This window comes from Melopsittacus undulatus, chromosome 8 (genome assembly GCF_012275295.1).
Source record: "Melopsittacus undulatus isolate bMelUnd1 chromosome 8, bMelUnd1.mat.Z, whole genome shotgun sequence".
In the NCBI taxonomy this organism is placed as follows: Eukaryota; Metazoa; Chordata; class Aves; order Psittaciformes; family Psittaculidae; genus Melopsittacus; species Melopsittacus undulatus.
The window spans coordinates 34,716,882-34,741,544 of record NC_047534.1 but is presented as its reverse complement, the minus strand read 5'-3'; the positions used below and the strand labels follow the sequence as shown (position 1 = coordinate 34,741,544).

The following is a 24,663-nucleotide window of genomic DNA, read 5'->3' as shown; positions in this document are numbered from 1 at the left end:
CTACAGGTCTGGAACATGATGCATCTCTGGAGTCCAAATACCCCATCACTTCAGGTGGGGAGATGCCATTGCCTGCAGGGGTTGGTCCATAATTTTTACCAGATTTCATTTGTGTGGAACTAACCAGCACCTGTGCTGATGCACAGCCACACAGGGGAAGAACAGACAAGGCAACTTCCCCTCCAGTTCAGCAGACCTATATGCTCCCTGCTTCAGCATATACTGGGATTTGCTTCTGGGGGCTGCTATTGACACGTGTGATTGTGAACTGTCATTAAAAAGCCCATGCAGTGAAACTAAGATGTTTCAAATCAGAAAAGCTAATTATGGTAGCTGGATTCACATTTAATTTGATCTATCGCCCTTTTTTACAATGTATAAAAGCCAAAGTAATACAATGAAAGTGAAGAAAAAGAACTAAAACCTAATAGGGCTCTACCTGCTTAAACAACACTTCTAATGCCACTTCAGATTATTTGCTATAAACTGCTTGGGCTCCTGTTGCTATGTGGTATCTTCCAGTCCTGTGCTTTCCTATGTCTCTGCTGTCCTATCACACCTAAAATGGTCTAGACACCTATGCTTAAGCAGCTGAATTTCATGTACTCATAGTGGTTACAGAGAGAGACAAATAAATTGAAACATTAAGAAATTTGTATTTTAATAGCCAGTGCAAAACCAGTTTAACCTAGTAACCTGATTTCTGTCACAGATACAGTATCAATTCATAAGAGATGGAAGGCAAGAAGAGGAAATAGTCTGTGGAAAACTGAGGAGCAGTGAAATGAAAACAGCCTACAGGCTGACATGTCAAACAAGTTAAGAGACATTTATTTTCATTACAATTGGCAGTTTTCATGGCTCTTGCTCACTCTGCTGTATGAGTAATCAGAAAAGCAATCACCACTCTCAGCAAGGGATAACTAATGCAGAGGTTCACTGAAACCACACACTGAATGTACAAACTACTTAGTTTCCCAGTTCTACTCTTTCATGAAAGAGCCTGCTGCAATTTTTTGTGTGCTACATTGGGTAACTTCTGTAGTACTCACTAAAAAGTGACGTGTTTTCTCTGTGTTATGATGTACCCCAGATCAACGCTCCAACTTCAAAACCACGGAGATTTGTGTATTTGTGCGTGTGTGCATTCAGAAATGAAATCTCAATTTTGCACTTCAAGAAGATTCTGATGCTGAAATCTGAATATTGTGGCCAGAGCTTTCACAATATATTAACTTTGATATATTCTATCTTATTTCTTGGTCTCATCTTTGGTTACAAATATATACATACTCAAATTTAGTAACACCAGAATTTGTTACCATTTAATACGGTCCTGCTTTGTATTTTCGTGTTTTCTCCACCTGCTACTATTTGGGTTTGGTCTAATCCTACTGCACCACAGGCAGCATCAGAGGTCTGATCTCTGCAGATCAGCTTTTAACCCCTTTATGTTTTTTCTATCTTTATCACAGGAGTGACTGAATGTAGGAGAAAGCTCTTAACTGTACTTTTGTGGCTCAATATAGTCTTGAGCACAGGATTAAGCTCTGCTTAAGAGCTCTTTCTAGAGACAGGTTCATCCAGTCTTGTATTCAAAGTACACTGAATGCCAGGAGAGTTTTCCCATTTGAAAAGCTGCTTGGAGTCTTTTGGCTTTCTCCATGAGAAAAAGAAAGGTTCTGGTGGAGTCACTAAGTGACTCTTTCCAACTTCTGGGATAAAATTGATCTCCTAAATATGTAGGTCAGCCATACCAATTTGCCTGGCATAGCAAAAGAAAGTAATAACTTGTTTCTCGCCTGTTTTTAACACAAATATACCTGTGCCAAAAGAATCTAAAGCAGCTTTACTACAAATCAGAGCATCACTTCTGATCAAAAAGGGACTGAATCCAACAAACAAGGTTCTGTTTCTTCAACAATTATCTCTGCACTCACACTTCTCTTCAAGACTCAAACGTAAATTAGGAAATTAGCTGAAGCCATTAAAAAATCATATATCTACTAAGTTGTTCAGTGTAGTAAGTGGCAGTAAATTAGCTAAGATACCTTTATACTTCACCCTAATTTTCTTCTCCTGCAGCATTTGAACTGAGCTGTTCAGGGAATCTTTCTTGTTGAATACATATAACTCAAATGCAGGAGATGCATTTTTAGCAATTAAATGCAGTAATTTAAGCAGAGTATTGTAATGAATATACTAGATGGAAAAGGAAGATAAGGATAGAAGATGTAATATGCTTAATTTTGGTAGCTGATTCTATTATGAAAATGAGAAAATATATTTATCTGTGTGTTGATTAATGTGTACTGGGACTGTAAATCAGTTTTCCATTCTGTTCCATTCCATTCCCATCTTATGTTCTCTGGGTTGTCATTCACACAGATATGGTCCGAGGACTGAAGGAAGAAGGTTTGTTGTTTGCCATCTAAGAGAACAAACAAGAAATGAAGAGATACCTGTTAGTATTATTTGAATGGCAAGCTCCCAGTATTGTCCTTATCAGGCCTCCAAGTCATTCAGCAGTGCTCTACAGGAGATATATACAGAAGATAGCTAGAAAGAAGGTCAGTGATAACAGGTCTGGAGAAGCATGATCTCTGCAATGCTAGACCTCATAAGCTTCTGTGATGACAGTAAGCCCATGATCCTGCTCATTTGGGGTCAGTGTTGCCACACCACAACCACAGAAATACTATGGAAGTAATCTGTGAGTGAGAGCTCAAGAGTGTCCATGGCAGAGCCTCAGAAGTCCAGGACACTAGGGATTTATATGCTGACAAGAACCTTGTTTCACAGATGTTGTAGGCTAAATAAAAACTACAAATAGAGTCGTAATCGCAGTGGGAATATGACTACAGTGAACAGTTGCAGAAAATGTAGAATATAAAGGACAGTGTTATTAGCAGTGTATTGCATCTGTTTTTCTTCTGTATCCTTTTCTTAGCTCTAAGTTAATTACTTTTTTCACAAAGACTCCTGGGCATAGCAAGGAGTATAAAAATGAGATGACATAATGGCTTGCCAGAGTGGAAGACACTGGGAAAAAACACCTGGAAAGAGACTGAAGACACCTGGAGGCTGATCTATTGCATGTCAGTAAGGGTAGCTATTTAATCCTGCATGGGATTTGACATATCAAAGAAAGAAGGAGGGCTTCAGGGAAAGAGGGACTGTAAATTAAAAAACAAAAAAACCAACAAAACCAACCCCAAAAATCAATATACCAAACCAGGGGAATTCCAATACAGTGCTTGAATGGCATTTGTTGGAGTCACTTCTCTGAGACCTGGTACAAGACATTTCAATTACAAGGAGCCACATAATAGTGCTGTATGCAAAGTATGACCAATTGTAGACATCATTAGGCATCACACCATTCAAGGATGCCAAAAGCCGTATGCACGTCTACCCAGACATAACTGAACAGACCCTTCCCCAACTTTCTATTACCATCTCAGTGAAGTCATCTGCACAGCTTATGCGTATTTGTTCAGCGGTCAGAGGGCTATTAGGCACAAAGCTGGTCTTCAGTCCTCTTTCATTCCTTGCACTTCTTACTGCATCTCTCAAAGCAAAGAACACAGAGCAACCCAAGAAAAGTCCTGCCTCACCTATGCCCTTGAGAAGAAATAAAAAGAAGCCAAATAGGTGTAGGTTTAGAGCAAATGCGAGGAGTACATGCCATGTCAATATCAACTAAATCTTAGAAGTCAATGACTCAAAAAGTATTTCATCCTTCAGTAAGGAAATTCATTTTAGATTTAGTGGAAGCAAGCTTAGATCACACCAAGTCTTCTGATAACAGCTGCTTCCTGGGAGCCAAAAATGTTGATTCAGACATTGGCTATTGATTTCAGAATCCTTTTTGCTCATTGCTAAACTGAAATATAGAATTACTAGCAGATAAAATTAAAACAATCCAAATCCAAGTACAGATACAAGTAAGAAACAAAGCCTGAACTCATGATAATTCCCTGTGTGCAAACACCACTGACCTCGGTGGTCTTGACATCCTCTCACTAGTTCTGCCATAAGATTCACATTTGTTCCTTATCTCAAACATAAGTCAAATCCACCCTTATTCTATAGTCCTCTCAGTGCTGTGGTATTGGACATGTTAATGTGGACTGGAGTGGGATATTGCAACTGTATCTTACTTATCTCCTTGCTGAAGTAAAAGAACCAAACATCTTCCCCAAGCATGCTGCCTGAAGAAAGAATCATACATTCTTGCAGTATCATACCCTAAATGTTGCAAGTAAAACAATTCTATGGACATTTGTTTGAAATGCGAAAGAAGAGGAAATGAAAACTTGTATATGTTTTGCGTCAGAGTAATTTCTCTGTCCTGAGATCTAATTCGGCCCTGTAATTCTTTGCTTACCTTGGATGCGTAGATGCCATAAGGATTTTGTGAAGATGACAGCAGGGAAACACTAAACTGTTCTGGAATATCACAAACAGCAGGGATCTTATACTGATCTGGACCCCGAGTATAGAGGACTCCTTCTGGAGAATACTTTAATTCTTCCATTGTGTACAGTCCAATGCCTTGAACAAAGGCACCTTCAATCTTTAAATAAGAAAAGACTTAGCATTTACATTCTCATATTTGGTAAAATGAGTAAAATTTTGTCAAGAACTGATTTATATCACTAGCTGTTAAAAGATCATTTTCACTCTTGCTTGCCTTCAAAATTTTGGGGCTACCTTGAAGTGAAAAGCTTTCACACCTCTATTTCATACCAGGCAGAGACAAATGCTTTCATGATGAAGTGATAGGAGGGAAACATTTTTATTAATTTCAGGTTATAAATGGGGAAGGCAGATCAAATGACAGGAGAATTTGGAGACTGTAGGTCACAAACAGGATTTAAGTTCAGCAAATAGTGGGCATATATACATACAGGAAGTACTACAGGTTGACACCATGGGTAAAATTCAAGCGTCACTGATGTAAAAAAAGTTCTGACACTGACTCCAATGTGGCAAGTCTACAAGTGAAGGACTTTCTAATACAATCTATGACTTTTAACATTAGTAAGAAATGAACTTTTTCTGAATTATGAAGTAATTTTAATTTTAGATAAGGCTATTGGTGTAAGAAATAAGACAGCAGGAACTTCTTGGCACATACCTGTCCTATATCCACAGCTGGATTTATGCTGCATCCAATGTCCATAACAATGTCTGTTCTGAGGTTCTGTTAATAAAATTCAAATGCATATTACTGAGAGAGATGCATAGAGTGGAAGCATTAGAACATAATATAGGCTAGAGTTAGTATTCATTTTAATAATAGGCACTAAAATAGAGGCCCCTCCATATACACAATTTCAAAGTAATTTCCAATACCCAACAAGCAAAATAGGCTTGTCTCAACTTCATCAGAGGCTTAGACAGAGACAGCCTTGCCAGATTTTTCCTAGCGCACAAGGAAATCCCCATATACATAAGTACAGATAGAGAGCATATGATCAGTTATCTATAACAGTTAGCTGTCTAGATGGTCCAAAACCTGGAAATGGAATACATCAGCTCTGCTGTTAATTTGTTTGCTGGCAGTGAGAGAATAAGCAAAGAACATGCCAGATATCTGCCATAACCCAAATGGTGAACCCATGTGACATTAGTACAAATGTGCCAAAAGCTTCTTAACACCACACACCTTTCATTCTGCTCCACCTGCAATTTGCATTTACACTTTAAATATATTATCACGTGAAGACAGGTTACTTATTAATAAAAAACCTGAATGGCTGTTGAAGCATCTAGTGATACAAACAAACCTCATTCACATTATTTACAAAACTTCCATGACACTCACCTTGTGATCTCCTGTTAGGCAGTTAATTTCAACCTCTGAACAAGCAGCTCCATAAAGAAAATATGTGAATGGCTGTCCTTCCCCTTTCTCCCAATCCATGTTCTCATTGTAACCTCTGATGGAAGAAGATTAATGTTTGCACCATAACAAAGCAGATGAACATATAAAAGTCTGAAATAACTTTAACTTTTAGTCTTAAATAGAAGGTCAGACTCCAGCAGTTAAGTTCCATGAAATCCTACAGAGCACAGTGGATCTGGTGTTTATATAAAATTTAGCTGACAAGCAAGCTATTTCAGTTCAGGAGAGTCAATAACCAGCACAATCCCAGAAATACGCTAATAAAGATATGGTAATCAAGTACACAATACAAAATAAAGGGAATTCAGAAAAAGGTAGAAAAACTGGTCAGGACCTATGAAGGAATAATTTACAAGAGAGAAATTAAAGAGTTAAAATTGCAGAAACTGCCTACAGAATGAGAGGGTTAACAGAGGAATATTGAAACAAAGGTGTAAATACTTAGAAGAGAGTGGGACTTACTGAGGAGACTACAGTAGTCAGGACTGATGGGTAAATTCAGCAGACACAAGAGGACAGTGAAGTGTGGTATCTCTGAACTATGGAAGCTGTATGACCAAGGCATATTTTCTGACCATATGTGACTGAAATGTCTTTGTTGAGCATATTTAAAATTATACTCCATAAAACAATTATAGTATAACTCAGAGCACTGAACCATGCATTGAAAAAGAGATACACAAAATCCACATATTCAACTTCCTACATCTCATCTGGCTCAGCTGTCTTTGAGATTCTTGGATGTGAAGAATATGACTGGATAAGAACTAGATCAATACAGGATTTGAGGCTCATGGAACTACAGATGGTTTTGGACACCATTTAATGTCAATGGCAAAATATGACTGTTGTTCATTGCTTTGGAGATACTTTTCCTTTCTGGTTCTTAAAAACACTGTGAAGGAATTCAAAGAGAAGGGGCCACTAAACTTGCACTGAGAGAGAGCAGTGGAATTGTGTTTAAGATTACAGTGTCCTACCGTAGTAGCATGTTGTTTTGAATAAATCCAAATCTAAGAGTACACATGGTGGGAATTTTCTGAGGTTCCAGAAGCAGAGAGCTCAAAACAATGCCCCCAAAACTAGCCTCATTGAGGAACTCCTACTCTCATGTGAGCCCTAAGTCCCTCCTAGCTTTCAATCAGTGCTGAATCATAGCATCCAATTCCTGAATTTTCTTGTGTTTTTTGCTTGGTTAGTTGTTGTTGTTGGTTTTGTTTTGTTTTTTTAATTTACCATGAGCTTCTTTTAAATCAGATCTGGTCTAGCCTAAGTATTCTTTAGGAACAAAAAAGTATTACCTAAAGTAGCCAGTAGCTGAAAGACTCACACTCTGTTCAAAAGCTTCTTTAATCTGTAACATATAGCAATGTTTGTGGTGAACAATGGAAGGAATCAGGAAGGAACACAGCATGCATGTATTTGCTTAATTTACATTTATTTACTTATTCACATATATTTACTTATAAAAGAAACTGTAACAAATTGCAAAGAAAGGAAGACCATCTGAGTTAAGCATGTTTAGCTGCATGTGGGGTCTAATATTGTACAACTAATCTCCCTTTAGATGGGCAATCTGAATTCTTTTGGCAATACAATAAAGAATAGACTAGTCAACAGTGGTGTTCTTGCAGAATCTTTATTGCTGGCAGTGCCATAGTCAGAAATGGCTCTGCTCAATTTTTCTGTTCAAGTTCAATAGTAATGGGTCTCTCTTTGTCAGCTGAACAGATCTAGTTGGTAAGTCATTGAGTAAGAGATCTGAATGACTTATTTGCACAAAAGTGACAGCTGGAGAAAGAAATGCTCTTTGCAGTGTTCTTCTGCCACTGGTAAGAATGACTGTATGAGGTCCCAAATCTATTCCCTTTCAGTCATTCTCATGTTAGATTTACTTAAAAAGGTGTTTGGGATTTTTAATTTATCTTTAATTAATTGTATTTTACTGACTTTGCAAGATAGAAACTCCTCTCTCTGCATATATTAATATTCTTTCTTAGGTAAGCTATTTTTGCTAGTATTTTCAGTGTGTGATTAATTTGATATCCATTAGAGATTATCTTTGCTTACGTAGCTGCCAGCTGTCAAGCTAGCACATGTACACCAACATTATTTGCTACTGCTAGGAATTACTACTCCCAAGAGCTTACATCTTCACAGTCATTATAATATTTAATCACTTGAGAAGAAACACCCTGATGTACTGAATCTGCAAATGTACTTTTCATTCAACCACAGACAACAAGCAATTGACAAGAAAACGTAACAAACAGGTTTTCTTTTAACATCTCAATACACAGTACTAGATTCTCAGCCATATCTGCATAAAAAGAGTTATTACAGGAGAAAGCTCTTAGTTAAGAAAATTCAGTTTCTAGCCCTAAAATTGTATTCAAGTGGGCACCAGACAAGGGCCATTTCTATAAATAGCTTTAGCACTATTTTTGTACTACTCTACTGCAAATGTGACTAATATTATAAGTAATTACATGTTAACTAGAGTAACAGAAGCAAAGATTCCTGCTACTTTTTATGTAATTCTGTAGTATACTGCATATGAGAGAGAGATGGAGGTAGGAAGTTGAGAAGGGTTCTCTTTATTGATTTGGTAAAAACAAAGAACACCCATGTAAGAAAACTGACACTCCACACATACACTCTCCTGTCAATCTTTTGGCAACAGCTTGTCTGAGGGTAAGCTGGGGTGCACTGTGTTATTGCACAAGATGATATTTTTGTATATTAAGAACTTCTGTGCCTCCAAATGTGTCTTCACAGATAGCCTCCCCTCCTTTCCAACTAGACAGAATCTGGGTATTTTTTTCCCACATAGCTAAACCAAGAACCCACACTCCATCTTTCTGTGAAATAACCTGTTTCTACAGTTTTAACTTCAGGATTGAGTTCAGGATTATTAGGCTGAGCAGACTAATAGATTACAATACATTTATCAGAGTTTCTGCAAGCACACAAACAAATTTAGTAGGATTCACGTCTTACCCATTCATTCCAGGTCCCTTTTGGGTTCTTGTTGATGATAGGCTGAAGGCGGTTCAGAAGAGTTTGGCAAGCATCCTGTAGAGAAGTCAGGAGAATATAACCCAAAATTAACACAGTTTGGTACTATTCAAGATATGTTCTAGTTAGTATAGTCTTTATATTGATTATCTTGGTTTGAAAATGTATGATAGGATGTGTCATTTTAATTGATGTGTCATTTTAATTGCATACACACAGACCTTATAAAGGGTGAAGTTACGAAGGCTGGAATCTGCATGACTCAGCAGATTTAGAACAGGAACAGGGTACAAGATTTGCATCGGACTAGTTAGTTTGTTTTGTAAATCAAGGACTTAGTAAAACATAACCCTTCTGGGGAAAGCTCAGATCATATTCTGAAAACACCTAAGTACAATTACTGAGAAACTGTTCAGAAGTCCTGTTTCATCTTGCCAGTCTCCAGTGGTATTATTGGCAATCCCAAACTTGATTTCTACGATCCCTAATGCTTGAAGTTTGGCAGGCATTAAACACCCTGAGGGATAAGGTGCTTTGTTAAGCTAATACTACTTTTTACCTTCACAGCCATGCCATTAACATCTGTCCCGGCAGATCCTGCTGAGGCACATGCATTGGGAACAGTTGTTGTGCTCGTTTCACAGAAGTGAATACGTGACATGGGGATGTTCAATTCCCGACTAGCAACCTGTTTCAGGAAGAACAACATATTCTCTGTTTTAGAAATGTTCTAAACACTCCAACAGTTCCCTTGTACTTGCTGGTCAGCAATACCAGGAAATAACACCAGGACAAGCAAGTCCTCTTCCAACCTCCAGCTGAAATCAGTTTGTCAGTACAAAGAAACATAAAAAAAGGGCAATGATTTCACCTGTACTCTAACTCTGCAGTGAGATTCTGGAATCCAACATTTGGTTCCTGATTTTGTTGCTTATATCCTGTCTGACTTAGGGCAAATTATGCAGGTCCAAATCCCAAGCTTTCATAAAGCTGATAAATACCTTTACAGATTAAACAAATACAACCATAATAGTACTGTCTGAACTGTATACTAATCTGAATGCTGCCTTCTTTTTACCAAGGGTTTTATGGGATCAGCCACTGAAAATCTAATTTTTAATAAGCCTCTACTCATACCATTGGAAGAATAAAAAGCAAACAATCTGTATTTTCTTTTTGCTGTTTCTGTCACTCTTAATGAAGGTATTTTTGCTTTCTAACTCTCTTAATGCAAAGAAGCAGTGGCTATGCTCATAGAGAAACTGTCCTACTGGTACACTAACTAACCAAGAAGAAAATCTTCACACTGTTTACCTGCATGACAGAAAAAGCACAAGGTAACATTTGTTGGAATCACTTGTTACCTGAATCATTTTTGTATGAATACCCTGTCCCATTTCAATTCCACCATGTGTCAGAAGCACAGACCCATCAGTATAAATATGAACCAGAGCAGCAGCCTGAAAAATAAAACAAGATTAGACTAATGAGAAATGTGTTGTATATGGGGATGAACTGATGAATCAAAAAAGACAGACCCAGTTTTGGAATGTATTTCAATTTATCTGTTTAACGCTTTTGAATAGGAGACAAAATTTGGAATGAGAGCTTCTACTCTTCCTCTACAATGAACTTGAAAAGGTACTAATCCTTGGAGGTCTGCTTTTTCTGTTGCTAAATCCTGAAATAAATCTACACCTGCAACAGTATCTCAATGGTTCCAAAACTAGCTGGAGGACCTCACTCACTAGTGGTTGTACATGCAAACTGCTGCAAGTTCCATTTTCTCTCTCACTGATGTTTGAGAGCCTTTGGACACAGGTTTTTCAACAGCACAGGTTGGTCAGACTGTAACATTAGTCACATCAGTAAGGTTCTGAATGAGATTTTTCCTTCTGGACTCAGTTGGAAGTAGCACTTTAGACTACAAGGACACTGTGACTTTAGTCTTGAGCAGAGGCAGCCAGTTTGATACGACACAAGCCAGTCAATTAACTTTCAATTTATAAAATGCTGCCTATTCCAGAAGCAGTGGAATACACCAACACTAAAACAAAATAAAATATGAAGGCCAAAAATATTACTGTCCTCCTTCCTTAAGCTTAATCTTTGATTACATCAAAACAATAAGTCTTTAAGAAGAGCATCCCATACTACCCCTATGGCCAGAAAGAATAAGCTCAGTGCTTATTCAATGAACACTTTGCCATCATTCCTCAAAAACTTTTCATAAAGGTGTCAAACTCATCTATACCAATGCCACATCACAAGAGATGTACTGGGCAGGGTCCAAGCTGCTTGTGTCCTGAAACCCAAACAACTTTGATCACAGCTTGAAGAGAGCTAGAAGCTAGTGTAGCCTTCAGGGAACTACCTTTAGGAGAACCACAGGTTTCCAGACCTGAAATGTAAGACATTTTGTATCCTAAGGCAGAGTAACTGTAACCTTCTATGGATACAAAGCTTAACTTAATTAAAGAAACTAACCTGAGAAAGATAACGTGAGCCTAGTCCAAACGGAAACTTCATTGGTACAATGGCAATCCCTTTTTTCCTCCAGTAATTTTGTTTGTTAAATTGACTGGCAGCTGTTTTCCTGCTGTAGTATGCAGATTTCTCCATACATTCATTCCAACACCGTATTAAATTTTGTGGATCAAGCTTTTGTTTGAAGTGTGTCTGCTCGTTCTCCTTATACATATTCATTTCTCTAATCTGAAATAAAAAAATTAACACCTATCACACAATCCAGTTAAAGGCAGACTGACTTTTTGGGGGGCCTTATTAGACAACAAGAAGATTACCATATGGTTTTTGAACATTACCACTTTGGTTCAGTTTGTAAGAACATGCTGTTCATTCAACAACCAGACCTTGATAATAAAATAGTAATTTTAGTATAAATTTTGTCTGACTTAGGGAAGATATGTTCAAACAGTTAAGCTAGTCTAAAGGGTTTTAACTTTCCAATTGTGTAGATTTCATTTCAGGAGAGAAGATGCCTTCATTTTCTCACCTTTTCTGGTGATAAACCAGTTTTATCTGCGACTCCTGTTATCCAAGTTTCTGTCACCAGGGCTGACTGGGGAAAGCCAAACCCTCGAAACGCTGTATTTGATGGCAAGTTTGTTTTGCAGGCATAAGCCCAGCATCTCAAGTGGGGAATCTTGTATGCATTGTCCATTTTTAATAAGGATACTGCTGCTACCTGTGGTAGGGACAAACAGGTCTAGTTATTAAATGTCAGAACAGTGCTTCTTTCAAATTTGCATTTAAATCTTCTTTAGACCTTCAATTGAGACAATTAGCTTTAAAATTGGGTTTCTGTCAATCACTCATAGTAAAAATACTCTTACACACACGTACAGATCTTATTAATATATTTCTCATATAGCATATTAGTTTTCAGTTATTTTTTTATATTTATAGAGCACAGCTGGTGTAGTAGTAGTTCAGTGCTGGTCACTAGTTAATGATGTAGCCCATACTTCATTTTGTGATTGATTTTGCTCCTATGTTGATATCAAAAAACACACAGAACTAAAAACAGGCAATTAGATTTAAAGCAATAGGAGCTATGAAAGGATCTGATGAAAGGATCTGAGTGATGTTAGAGTTAGGCTGTTATCATATGTGCTATTCTAGCTGCAGGTGAGCTGGATGGAAAGGTTACTCAGTTAGTTATCACTGCCTCCCAGTTCCAGGTCCATCAGCTTCACTATAACATTGTAGAGTTTCATCTTAAGATGGTTCTGATATGTGATTCACATTAATGTACACGCTTTTAATAATGATTTTTTCTAACTCAGGTTATTTTTTCAGAACCTGGTTAGTCAGCAATAGTACTGACAGATTTCAGAGTGCAGAAAATACCCGTAAGTGGAGCAATGACAAGCAGATGAGGGGTAGTAACCTCAATAAATATTTCAGCTACAGCTAGAATAGACAAACACAAATAGCTAGTGACTGATATTAAAGCAAGCAACATTTTGTGCTTTGTGGAGGAAAGTGAGGAACTGTGAGTATTCAGCACAATAAATGCATACCCAGTACACAAATGCATAGAGATAGTAACAGGACAACTACCACTAGGATTTTTCTGAAGGCTAAGAAAGGTCTTCAAGACTTGTAGACATAGAGCTTTATGGAGGCACAAATACAGGTACTGTGTATTTTAAAAGGAATACATTGATAGCTGATATGTTAATCATGGGAAAATAAGTCTGAAAAACCATTCATGAAGTGAATGCATGGGAAAATACCAAAAAAGATAATAGTGCTTCACTGCACTGAATAAGGATGAGTTACACCACTAGGTGCAGATTTTCCAACCCACAGTCCCTACATCAAAAGACTATATGATTAACAATACACATGCAAGGGAATTTGGCCTTTACAATTTTCCAGCTAATGATTCCTCCATAAGATTTGTCAGCTTATAAAATCCTTACCAGGACAGATTCATCAGGAGTGCATCCTCCATTAATGTAATATTTGACATCCACAGCTCTGATCCTACCATCATTCATGAAGCCAACCTACATGGAACAACAATAACCTATTTAGATTTTGGCATTCATTTATTTCTTCAGCACTTGTGTATTTCGAAAATGAATGTAACCCACAGAATTAGGCTTATACTGCACTATTAATTTCTGGGCAGCATTCACTGAAATTATAGAAGAGAGAGAGAGAAAGGAAGCATCTTCCTAAGATACTGGCCACCTCTATAGATACAGCACAAATAAGCAACATCAGGCCACTGGGAAAGGAAGAAGCAGGAAAGCCCAGTAGCTTCCTGTGTCTTGCCTGACATGGCTAATAAGTGTGTCATCTAGGAGTGTTCACTGTAGATAAAGTCAAATCCCACCCTGACTGTACGAATACTGTCTGGCCAATGGAGTACAGTATTAATTTTTGATGAAATGTTATCTTTATCTCTCATCTCTTTTTCACCTGTTGCCTGCCACTAATGGTTCCTGAACTCTCAACATGAGATACGTCTTGTTTTCAACTTTAGGGAAACATAAAATCTTCCTTACTTTACCTATGTAGATTGTTGTGCAATTTGGTATACTATTTACATAGAACTTCTCTAGTGTAACTTGTTTAGCATTAATAGCTGAATTTGCTGAAGGCTTAGGCTGCAAGCTGTGAACTGTCACCTAGATATGTTGAACTTTTCAACCAGTTAAATAAAACAAGGCCTCAGAGCTGGTTCAAGCCGGAAGATAAGGAAGCTACAATCACCTGCAGAAGCTGCAACTTTAGAGATAAGAAAAGAAACAGCCTGCCTAGAGACAATGAAAGGACCCAATGAAGAACAGGAAGACCCTAGACACTAATATTACTATTGGTCTGAACTGTTGCACGAGGGGTGAGGAACTTAGATTGTAAGCCCAGGGATTTCTTTGTTCAGAGTCTCTCTTTGGACACAACTGGATAGGCTTATCGATTCGAGGGAAACCTGGAGCTGAACCCTCTTATGGTGGCTGGCATGCGTAATTTCTAACATAAGCAGAGATGTAAAGGAAGGCAGAAATTGTCCTAATGAGTAGTTACGACTGATGACAGTGCATAAGCAGGGACGAGATTAATTTCCTCTGTAGGGTGAGTTTTTCTGTATGACACCATTTCTGTGAGAAACTAGCTGCTCCTTTGTGTGAACCAAACCATATGGACGGTTTAAAATAAACCTCTGGAGAAGTCTCAGCTAGTTTAGCTTCCTGTTCCCAGAAGGAAAGACAGAAACAGCTAGAAGAGGAAAAGGACATGAAGGGACTAGAAAATAAAACGAAACAAAATCCTGCAGACATACAGGCAAAAGCAGAGAAAAGAGTGCACAGCAACATGATCTTCTGGTTTCCTGGCTAGTTTTGTTTTAGAATTGAACCGATTATACTTGTCTTTATTAATAGGAGACGTTATACAGTAACACTAAAATGCTTCTTCACAGAATATGAGCAGGTATTTTTTCACTGAATTCTTATGGCACTTACTTTATATTTACCAATAAAAGGATGTCGGCCACCAGTGATTAACATATCATCCCCTCGGCTTAGAATAAGGCGGACTGCTTTGCCGGTCCTAAATCAAAAAAAAGTCAAATTTCAGTGAAAATGAGATGTTGTTAGCAAAATAGCCATTCATCATATGTCATGCATCCTGCCCATGGCAGGGGGGTTGGAACTAGATGATCTTGAGGTCCTTTCCACTCCTAACTATTCTATGATTCTATGATTCTATGATTTAGCTATGCATATAAACATGCATTTAGATTAAACTTAACCTTAATATGCTTAAACTTATGCTTAAATCTATGTTCAGAGTTCATATTCTTTGCATTTACAATCACGTCTGAATTTTAATTTAATCTCTTGAAAGCCAACAAGATAACTCAGTGCAAACTTCTTCTCAAGAAATTGTTATTTTAGTGTTAAGACTGAACTGTGTTAAGTGAGCTACCAGCAGTTAGCATTTTATTTTAAGCAAGAAATAATCACTTCTTAGCTCTTCAGAATCATACTGAAAATGGATGCCTTGAATAAAACCAAAACATGGATGATAACAAAAATTAGCCTACAAATGCAAATACCATTTAAAAGTTACTTTTGAAAAAATGGACATAAGATGTAAAATAAAGTCCTAACAGTAAAAAAAGGTAATTGTTTAAACTATATAAAAGATTATTTTTGGCATGGCCTGATTAATCCAAAACATAGATAACAAGGCCAAAAATAATCAAGAGCAGTTTGTACAACAATGACAACAGTAATAATAGAAATGTATTGAACTAATCACTCAAATTACAATGTCATTTTGGCTAAAATAGGATGTAGCCTGATGTGCATTCTGCAGCAAGCCAGTTATGCTTATAGAAGAGGTTATGCTCTGGCAGCTAATTGCCACTATTGTCTGGCCAAATTTGGAGGGTGGGGAACAGAGCTTTATTAAGGTTCTTAGACTAATTCAGGTAGCATTAGCAAAAAAGACCCACCTAATAGATTTACGTTAATTTTGACTAAAAGATGTTGGGGACTGAACCAGAACTGTTTGTTCTTCTTCACCTTCTTCATGTTATTTTAAGTTTTCTGTTTGCTTTCAAGAAGTAATACTATTGCTTTAAGGCTTTCTGACCGAGTCTCATCAGTGTCCTCTCTGTACCACCACAGCTCAGTAGTTGCTTCAGAAAGCACTGAATTTACTACCTCAGAAATTTTTCAAGTACACATTTTTATATGCTGCCCAATAGTTAAAATAGCAAAGGTCAATTTGGTGGGAAAAGAAGTTATATTTAATATAATGCTTGAAATTACTGAATGTTTTTTCATTATTTCTAGCAATGTTGGAGGGGTTTTTTTCTCCACTTGTGTGGTGTTATCTATGAGAGACTGACATTCTGAAATGTGCACTGAAGTAGTAAAACTTCTAGACATTTGGTGTATTTAAAATACTGATGTACTTAAAAATGTCTAGGTTTAAAACTCTTTTTAAGAAACTGTAAACTTTTAGAGGCTTGTTTGATGTATTTAAGATAACAGTGCTTTTAAAAATACCTGATTTTTAAACTCTTTAAGATGTGATAGTATGTTTCACACCTGAAGAGGAGTTAGGCAGTTAGAGAGCTGCAGATCAGTGGCTCAGTGGGGCTGCCTGTGCATCCTTGCAGGCTCCTCTGCTCTCAAGTGGTCCAGTGGTTCTGAAACTGAGGTGCAAAGCTGGACCTGGACTACATGTTAAGTGTGCAATTGATATCCTTTGATGCCGATGCAATTTAACTGCTACAAGTCTGACTACTAATTTTTCAGTGAGGTTTAAGAACCTGAATGCACACAAGTCCATGGGACCTGATGAAATCCATCCCTGGGTCCTGAAGGAGCTGGCGAATGAAGTTGCTAAGCCACTGGCCATCATATTTCAAAAATCATGGCAGTCAGGTGAAGTTCCTGATGACTGGAAAAAGGGAAATGTAACCCCCATTTTCAAGAAGGGGAAAATGGATGACCTGGGGAATTACAGACCAGTCAGTCTCACCTCTGTGCCTGGCAAAATCTTGGAGCAGATTCTCCTGGAAGGCATGCTAGGGCACATGAAAAACAACCAGGTGCTTGGTGACAGCCAGCATGGCTTCACTAAGGGGAAATCCTGCCTGAACAATTTGGTGGCCTTCTATGAGGGGGCTACAGAACTGATGAACAGGGGTGGAGCAGTTGATGCCATCTACCTGGACTTGTGCAAAGCGTTCAACACTGTCCCACATGACATCCTTGTCTCTAAATTGGAGTGTCATCAATTTGATAGGTGGAGCACTCGGTGGATAAAGAACTGGCTGGATGGTAGCACGCAAAGAGTTGTGGTCAATGGTTCAATGTCTGGATGGAGACCAGTAACGAGTGGTGTCCCTCAGGGATCGGTGTTGGGATTGGTGTTGTTTAATACCTTTGTCGCTGACATGGACAATGGAATTGAGTGTGCCCTCAGCAAGTTTGCTGATGACACCAAGCTGTGTGGTTCCGTTGATATGCTGGAGGGAAGGAATGCCATTCAGAGGGACCTTGACATGCTTGTGAGGTGGGCTGATGCCAACCTCATGAAGTTTAACCATACCAAGTGCAAGGTCCTACACCTGGGTCGGAGCAATCCCAGGCACAGCTACAGGTTGGGCAAAAAGGAAATTCATTGTAGTCCTGCGGAGAAGGACTTGGGGGTGTTAGTCAATGAGAAAATGAATATGAGCCAGCAGTGTGCACTTGCAACCCAGAAAGCCAACCGTATCCTGGGCTGCATCAAAAGGAGCATGACCAGCAGGTCAAAGGAGGTGATCCTGCCCCTCTACTCTGCTCTCGTGAGATCTCACTTGGAGTACTGTGTGCAGTTCTGGTGTCCTCAACATAGAAAGGACATGGAACTGTTGGAACAAGTCCAGAGGAGGCCACGAGGATGATCAGGGGACTGGAGCACCTTTCATATGAAGACAGGCTGAGAAAGTTGGAGCTGTTCAGCCTGGAGAAGAGAAGGCTGCGTGGAGACCTCATAGCAGCCTTCCAGTATCTGAAGGGGGCCTACAGGGATGCTGGTGAGGGACTCTTCATTAGGGACTGTACTGATAGGACAAGGGGTAATGGGTTGAAACTTAAACAGCAGGGGTTTAGATTGGATATAAGGAAGAAATTCTTTACTTTAGGGTGGTGAGGTACTGGAATGGGTTGCCCAGGGAGGTTGTGAATGCTCCATTCCTGTCAGTGTTCAAGACCAGGTTGGATGAAGCCTTGGGTGATATGGTTTAGGGTGGGGTGTCCCTGCCCATGGCAGGGGGGTTGGAACTTGATGATCTTGAGGTCCTTTCCAATCCTAACTATTCTATGATTCTATGATTCTTAGAAGCAATTCCACTCATGAACTGTTCCCTCTGCAGCCTGCTGTGCCTGTGAGGTTCATATCTGGATGGTTAATGTCACGCTTTGAATCTACATACAAGGCCTCAGCAGTTAGGGACTGGTCCTTCTGAAATTGTCAATCATTTCAAGAATATTTCTAGCCTATGCTAACACCATTTTCTTCAATTCCCAATACTTCAGTTGAGGCTAGAGCTGCTTAATATTATGTAATCTAACAAAACAAAACAAGTAAATGCACTAACAGTCTTACAAAATGTGAACAGTCAAGATTTTATGACATTTTGGCTAGCAGCTTTGGGAAAGGAGCAAGCATTTTAGCCAAATTGCAAAACTTGTTCACGCCATTTTCTCTTCATATCCCCATACACACATACTGCACTTACTTGTTTGCTGCCACTGCAGCAACTGATGCCAGTAAGCCAGATTTCAGGAGTTTCCCACCAAAAGCTCCACCAACTCGTTTAACATGGCACATGATCCTGTTGGCTGGAACGCCTAAACTTGCAGCTACCATCTCCTGTAAAAATAGTTTTAATCTTTTATGCCAACTCAAACTAAGCCTCAAAGTGAGGTTATAAAACCTTTCCTTAGAAAAGGGTTCCACAGATTTTCTTTTGTTTGTTTTTTTTTAATCATATGAAAATAATTTTATCTTTACCTGAGGTTAAAAAGCAACAAAAAGATACCAAAATCTCTACCATGGAGACTGTGAAAGGGCCATGGACAGAAATGAAGCATAATACTCTTGTATTTCATTACTTAAACAGTAAGAAGCTTTAGGTATAAAAAAAGGGATTAGTATACAGTTTTATTCTTTTTCTTACTAAGATAATAATTTTAATTCAAATAAAACCATTTTCTTTTTAACTGTTTAATGGCCTGCTAGTGTCAGGAATGTTCTTGCTTCAAATAATTTTCTCAAGCACAAAGTTCATCACACTTCTTGGCTATTGGCAATATACTACTAATAATGGAAATGATAAAAGAAGCTGAAGTGGTTTTTAAACACAAATGCCAGTACTGAGTCTGAAATACTCTCAAGTTTCCTGCACCACAGCTATTGCTATGCAGACTATATGCTATGTAAGCCTTGCAACATTTACCATCATGAAAATTATAAAGAGAGCTGGAATACCTCTCTGGTGAAGAAAGACTGAGAGAGTTGCAGTTGTTCACATTGGAGAAGAGAAGGCTTCAGTAAAACCTGATTGTGGCCTTTCAATATATAAAGGGGGCTTATAAGAAACAGAGAAAGACTTTTTACAAAGGCCTGTACTGAAACTGAAAGATGGGACATTTAAAATGGACATAAGGAAGAAATTTCTTACAGTGAGGGTGGTGAGATACCAGAATAGGTTGCCCAGAGAATTTGTGGATGCCCCATCACTGGAAGTGTTCAAGGTCAGGTTGGACACGGCTTTCAGAAACTTTGAGATGTAGTGAAAGGTAACCCTATCCGTGGCAGGGGGGTTGGATTAGATGATCTTTAAAGGTTCATTTAAATCTAAACTATTCCATTATGATATGGAGCAGCTGTCTCACCTACATCTATTAGAGTTGATCAACCCCACAGCAGGCTCAGACTTCACAGGGTGCTGATTGCTCCTCACCTCAATGGAAAGCTAAGGGAGATGGAGGTGCCTCAGCATTCCACAGGGTTTTTCATGACTACAGTAGTGGGGCATTGATCAAAGGGATGTTTACTTCCTCCTTATCCTCACAGTGTAGTGGTCAAGTGTTTATCCTTTATCAGGATACAGCAGTACTTCAAAGCAGCTGTTGTTGTATAATCCAGATGTGCAATTCATGTTCCTACTGCTTTTAAATTGTTAAGATGGACTTGTAAATCAAACTTAAAAAGCTCTGTCGTCACAGGGTCAACCACTTTTTCTAAGAATGCTCTGTATTACCTGAATAAATGCTGGATGTTGTGTTGACACATACACATCCATTTCTTTATCCTCTCCTTTTGGAACAGCAAGAACACTTTGAGTCTCCATGTAGAAGTGTTCCTGCCCCCCAATGTGAATCTCCCCTGATCCAAGAAGAAAAACACAAGTGTTACTGAGAGAAAAAGACAGAAGAAATTAACTAGGGAAGAATTAACAGCCCATCATTATGTAAGTCATGTAAAATCTGACACTCTTTTATGAAGGAGCAACATCTAAAATAAAAACCTTTAAGGATTAAATTGATCTTCTTCTAGTGGCATCAACATAACCTGAGAATAATAAGAATAGAATAACAAGAGAATAATAAGAGCAGAATAATATTGCCTACACATGGTGTCAACATTAAATAAAACAAGTAAATTAAACAAAGCATAGACACACTGAATTAGGTGAAGAAGGTGGCTAACAAGATCATCAGGGAGCTGGACCACAGAATGTATAAGAAGAGCCTGAGAGAACTGGATTTATTCATTCATAAGAAGAAAAGCTTTAAGGGGAGATCTATGTCTACAGCTACGTAATGGAAAGGTATAGAGAAGACCAAGCCACACTGTTGTCAGAGATGCACAGTGGAAGGATAGAAAGCAATGAACACACGCAATTCCAAATTGATATAAGAAAAACCAACAATAAACCAAAACGCCATGAAAGTGCTCAAACATTAGAAGAGGTCCCTGTAGACAGGCTGTGGAATCTCCATCTCTGATGATACTCAAAACATGACTGGACCATGGCCCTTAGCAACCTGATTTAACTGGACCTGCTTTAAGCAGGAGGTTGGAGTATATGACCTCCTTCCAACCTAATTATTTTATGATTCTGTTTCAAGGACAGAGGACGCAGAAAGCTTGAATGCAGTAGCAGGACCACAAGACCACTAGATTTAATCACGCTTTCTTCTAGGTGACTTCTCAGGCCCAATGGCTATATGGAAAAAAGGTAGAACTGGGACTTAAAAGGACAGACAAACGCAAATATTGGCAACAACTTCTCACCAAATATATTCTGCAGTTTACCTTCAATTATATTATCAACAGTTTCAAATGCCTGATCAACATTCCCTTGTTCTAGTTTTCTTTTGGGCTCAAAGAATGAGTTGTGCTTTATAGCTTCCTGCAGTGAAGAGAAAGAGAAAGAGTTTTTCAAAGTATTTTAGAAATTCAATGAACAACTGTATTTCATTGCTTTACTGTCATTTTTGGTAAATTTGTACATTCAGTTCCTGCAATTCTTTCCATCTGTATCTTGTGTTAGTGACGATATCAGTTTCTGAAGGAAATGCATTTAGTTTATTCAATCTGCTCTTCCCTCTTATACTTCTAACACCCAGCATAAGCCTATTTCCCCTACAACTCCCACAGCAAATTGCTAATATATTCTATATCCTTAACATCTTTCCCCTCACATTTCCCCAATGCTTCCTACATCTCCAGCCTAACTTTGTTGTCTTGCTAGCTGGACAACAGATAAAAATGTTATAGATGATCAGGAGCTGATCATTAAACCAATATACACACACTGATTGACCAGTGGACAGCTACCAAAAAAATTACAATCAACCAGCATGCTCACTGATTTTCCTCACCAGAAACATTAGAAGAGTTCTTTCATATACTTATGTTTGTTATCATGAAATCTGTGGGACCTTAATACTTCTGAGACTGTTGCCTGTCTACCACCAGTGGTCAAAATTAGCTAAAAGGTTGATTTCTTTTATAGAGAGACAGACTGGTTAATTGTATGTTCATATTCACCCTTTTCCCTTAGAAAATCATGTTTAAAAAGCAAGTGAAAAGTGTGAACTCCTGCCTCCACTAATTAAGTAGATAAAATAATAAAAAAGCAAGAGAAATTAAACTACTAGTACCTCAATTGTTAAGATCACTGGTTCCAGCACTTCGTACTCTATCTTTACTTTTGCAGCTGCTTGCTTAGAATGAACATCTGAATCTGCAACCACAGCACAGACAATCTGACCAACACAAATCACCTGTAAAATACACATCACTTGATCACATAGAACAGAGGATTCAAATGATTACCATAGGTGATGCTGATATTCTTCTTTTGTGTAACTACTGTTTGTATTTCCCTTTTAGAATTTTGTTTTGATGTAGGACTTTTTTTATTTTTTAGGTCATCCATGAAGTAAATAAATTCTTAGAAATTATAGGCACCAGTGTAACTGGGAAATCAAGGAAAATACAGTATTCAAAAATGGCTAACAGGAGCCTAACTTTCAATGGAACATACTGTCCCAACAATACAGAGGGTTCTGTGAAGTTTACTCTGTATTATATATTTTTTTCACCAGGCAGAATATAAAGCATATGAAGTAAACCATTATAAAAGACTGAAGAAAAATAGTAAAAATGAAGAAATTAAGTTAAAAAAAAAATAGTTATACCTTGTTTCTTGCAAATACAATCTCTGGATCATCAGAATAGTAGAACTCATTTGTAGCTGGTACATCATTAGCTGATATGATATCGAACACACCTGGTACTTTCAGAGCCTCTGAGGTATCTATAGATCTGATTGGGATATGGGAAGAGAGAAATGTAATTCACTAGTTTTACAAAGCAATGCACAGATGAAAAGAACAAATACAGATGTATGTTTCTTGTGCTGCTGGGATCTGCTTATAGGTTCAGACGTCTTTTCCTTCTATCTCTGCTATGCAAAGAAGTGCAGGTTAAAATTTAGTAGAATTTAAAATTCTACTAGCCTGCTTCATTTCTAGGAAATACTCTAGATGCAACAGGGAAATAACTGGCCCATTAGGCTGCCTGAACTGCATTGATACAATAAAAATCTGCACAATTATGATGCTACAATTGCAACTTTCTAAGACATCACAGCCTACCCAGATACAAATAACCATCTGCAAATGGAGGGTTCGTATAAAGGATTAAAATAGAAATGGCAAGACCAGTATAAATGAAGAATGAATGGGAATGTATGGGTGTAGAAGAATCAGACAAAAACAGCAGAAGGTCTGTAAGAATGGCATGTTTTAGCAGGTCACCACACTCACACCATATCTAAAGGAATCTTCCCTGGATACCCACAGCAGAAGACAAAGGAAAGTGAATAAATCCTACTGACTCAGAGACGGGGGTAATGTTAGCTCCTTGATGGTACCAAAAAAATGCAGATCCAAACCCAGCATACTATCTCCAACTTAAGAGTAAGCTAGGAAGTATGACACAGACTATAGCTAGAAGCCCCAGTCCTCTGTTATCACAATAAGTTCTGACCAGACCACCTGGATATGTTTTCATGTATGAATGCTGGGCAGACAACTTGGATGTGTTCATTTTGGTGAATGTTGAATGAACTCCTAGAACAGGTGTAACTTTGCAGCCAAAAAACATAAATGAAAACCATTTTCTTTCAAAATAAAATCTTTTCCAATCCTCCTCTCCTATAGTCTCATATGAGCTTTCCTCAGATACACTTCAGATTGATGGCTTGGCTTCACAGGCGAAGATTTGGGGAAGGGCTTTAACCACACTACAAGCACAATAACCAAGGGCATGTGGGATATGCAAATCTGGTTGGAAAAAAAGGGTGCTTAGGCAATCAGGAAGTGTCCGACCACTTACACAATCTTAGCATGAGCTCTGGAACTTGTGACGACAGCCAGGAAGAGCTCCCCATCCACAGAAGGAAGGTCATCAATGTAAACTGCTTCACCAGTGACATGCTTAATTCCAGACTGGTGCATAATGGGCCGTCCTACAGGATCCTGGGGCGACTGATTCGGCTCTATGTCCTGTACAGTCAAAAATATACCCCCGTTTCCCCCAGAGAGTAAAAGAAGAATAGTCATGTTATTCTTGTAGCAATCAAAGTCAGATGAGGGAACAGCTGTTCATATTACCAACTTCTGGTTCAATATCGAAAACAGATGTGGTGCAGGACCTGCCTGCTGCTCCTGGGGATTTCTTCAATTTCTTCTCTTAAGGAGCCTTCCAAACCTCTTGCACAGGTTTGTCTATTTGGATTTTCTCCTTAAATATTTACAGTAAAGTGATACAAACAGCACTTCTTTTTCAGAAGGACAGTCTCCTCTCTGTTTGGTGTTATGAAGCTTTGATCAATTTCTGAATTGTTATTGCAAGATTCTGCTCTGTGTTTTACCAGTGCCTGGTGTTATATGGTGAGCTGTTTGCAGCAATTTCTAGGATCTACTGGAAGCCTGTGATCAGTGTAAATCAGCGAGAAATTGCTTAAATATTTCCTTCCCAATTTTATTTCCTTGCACCTTCGGATGAATTTCATGTCTTACTGTTTTGCTAGATCCTTCCTGAAAGTTATTTCAGTGTTGCCAGTTAATTCTGTCACACTAACTAATTGTTGCCAACTTCCAGAACAC

The 24,663-nt window shown here is 38.3% G+C and overlaps 1 protein-coding gene across 2 annotated transcripts in view; it reads right to left on the bottom strand.

Moving 5' to 3' along the window:
* Nucleotides 1–516: 516 nt before the first annotated feature.
* AOX1 (aldehyde oxidase 1) overlaps nt 517–24,663 on the bottom strand; it is a 44,132-nt gene continuing 19,985 nt past the window's right edge. The window contains exons 15-33 of one of the 2 annotated variants that reach the window (XM_031045817.2): nt 23,891–24,060; nt 22,690–22,816; nt 22,150–22,272; nt 21,299–21,395; nt 20,241–20,365; nt 18,714–18,847; nt 14,932–15,019; nt 13,384–13,470; nt 11,949–12,140; nt 11,420–11,647; nt 10,297–10,392; nt 9,492–9,620; nt 8,908–8,989; nt 7,216–7,261; nt 5,834–5,948; nt 5,144–5,209; nt 4,391–4,579; nt 3,457–3,624; nt 517–2,431 (exon numbers count right to left, since the gene is read on the bottom strand). In XM_031045817.2, coding sequence (XP_030901677.2) covers nt 2,381–2,431; nt 3,457–3,624; nt 4,391–4,579; nt 5,144–5,209; nt 5,834–5,948; nt 7,216–7,261; nt 8,908–8,989; nt 9,492–9,620; nt 10,297–10,392; nt 11,420–11,647; nt 11,949–12,140; nt 13,384–13,470; nt 14,932–15,019; nt 18,714–18,847; nt 20,241–20,365; nt 21,299–21,395; nt 22,150–22,272; nt 22,690–22,816; nt 23,891–24,060 — 2,313 coding nt within the window. In that variant the 3' untranslated portion in view covers nt 517–2,380. 2 annotated transcript variants of the gene reach the window in all.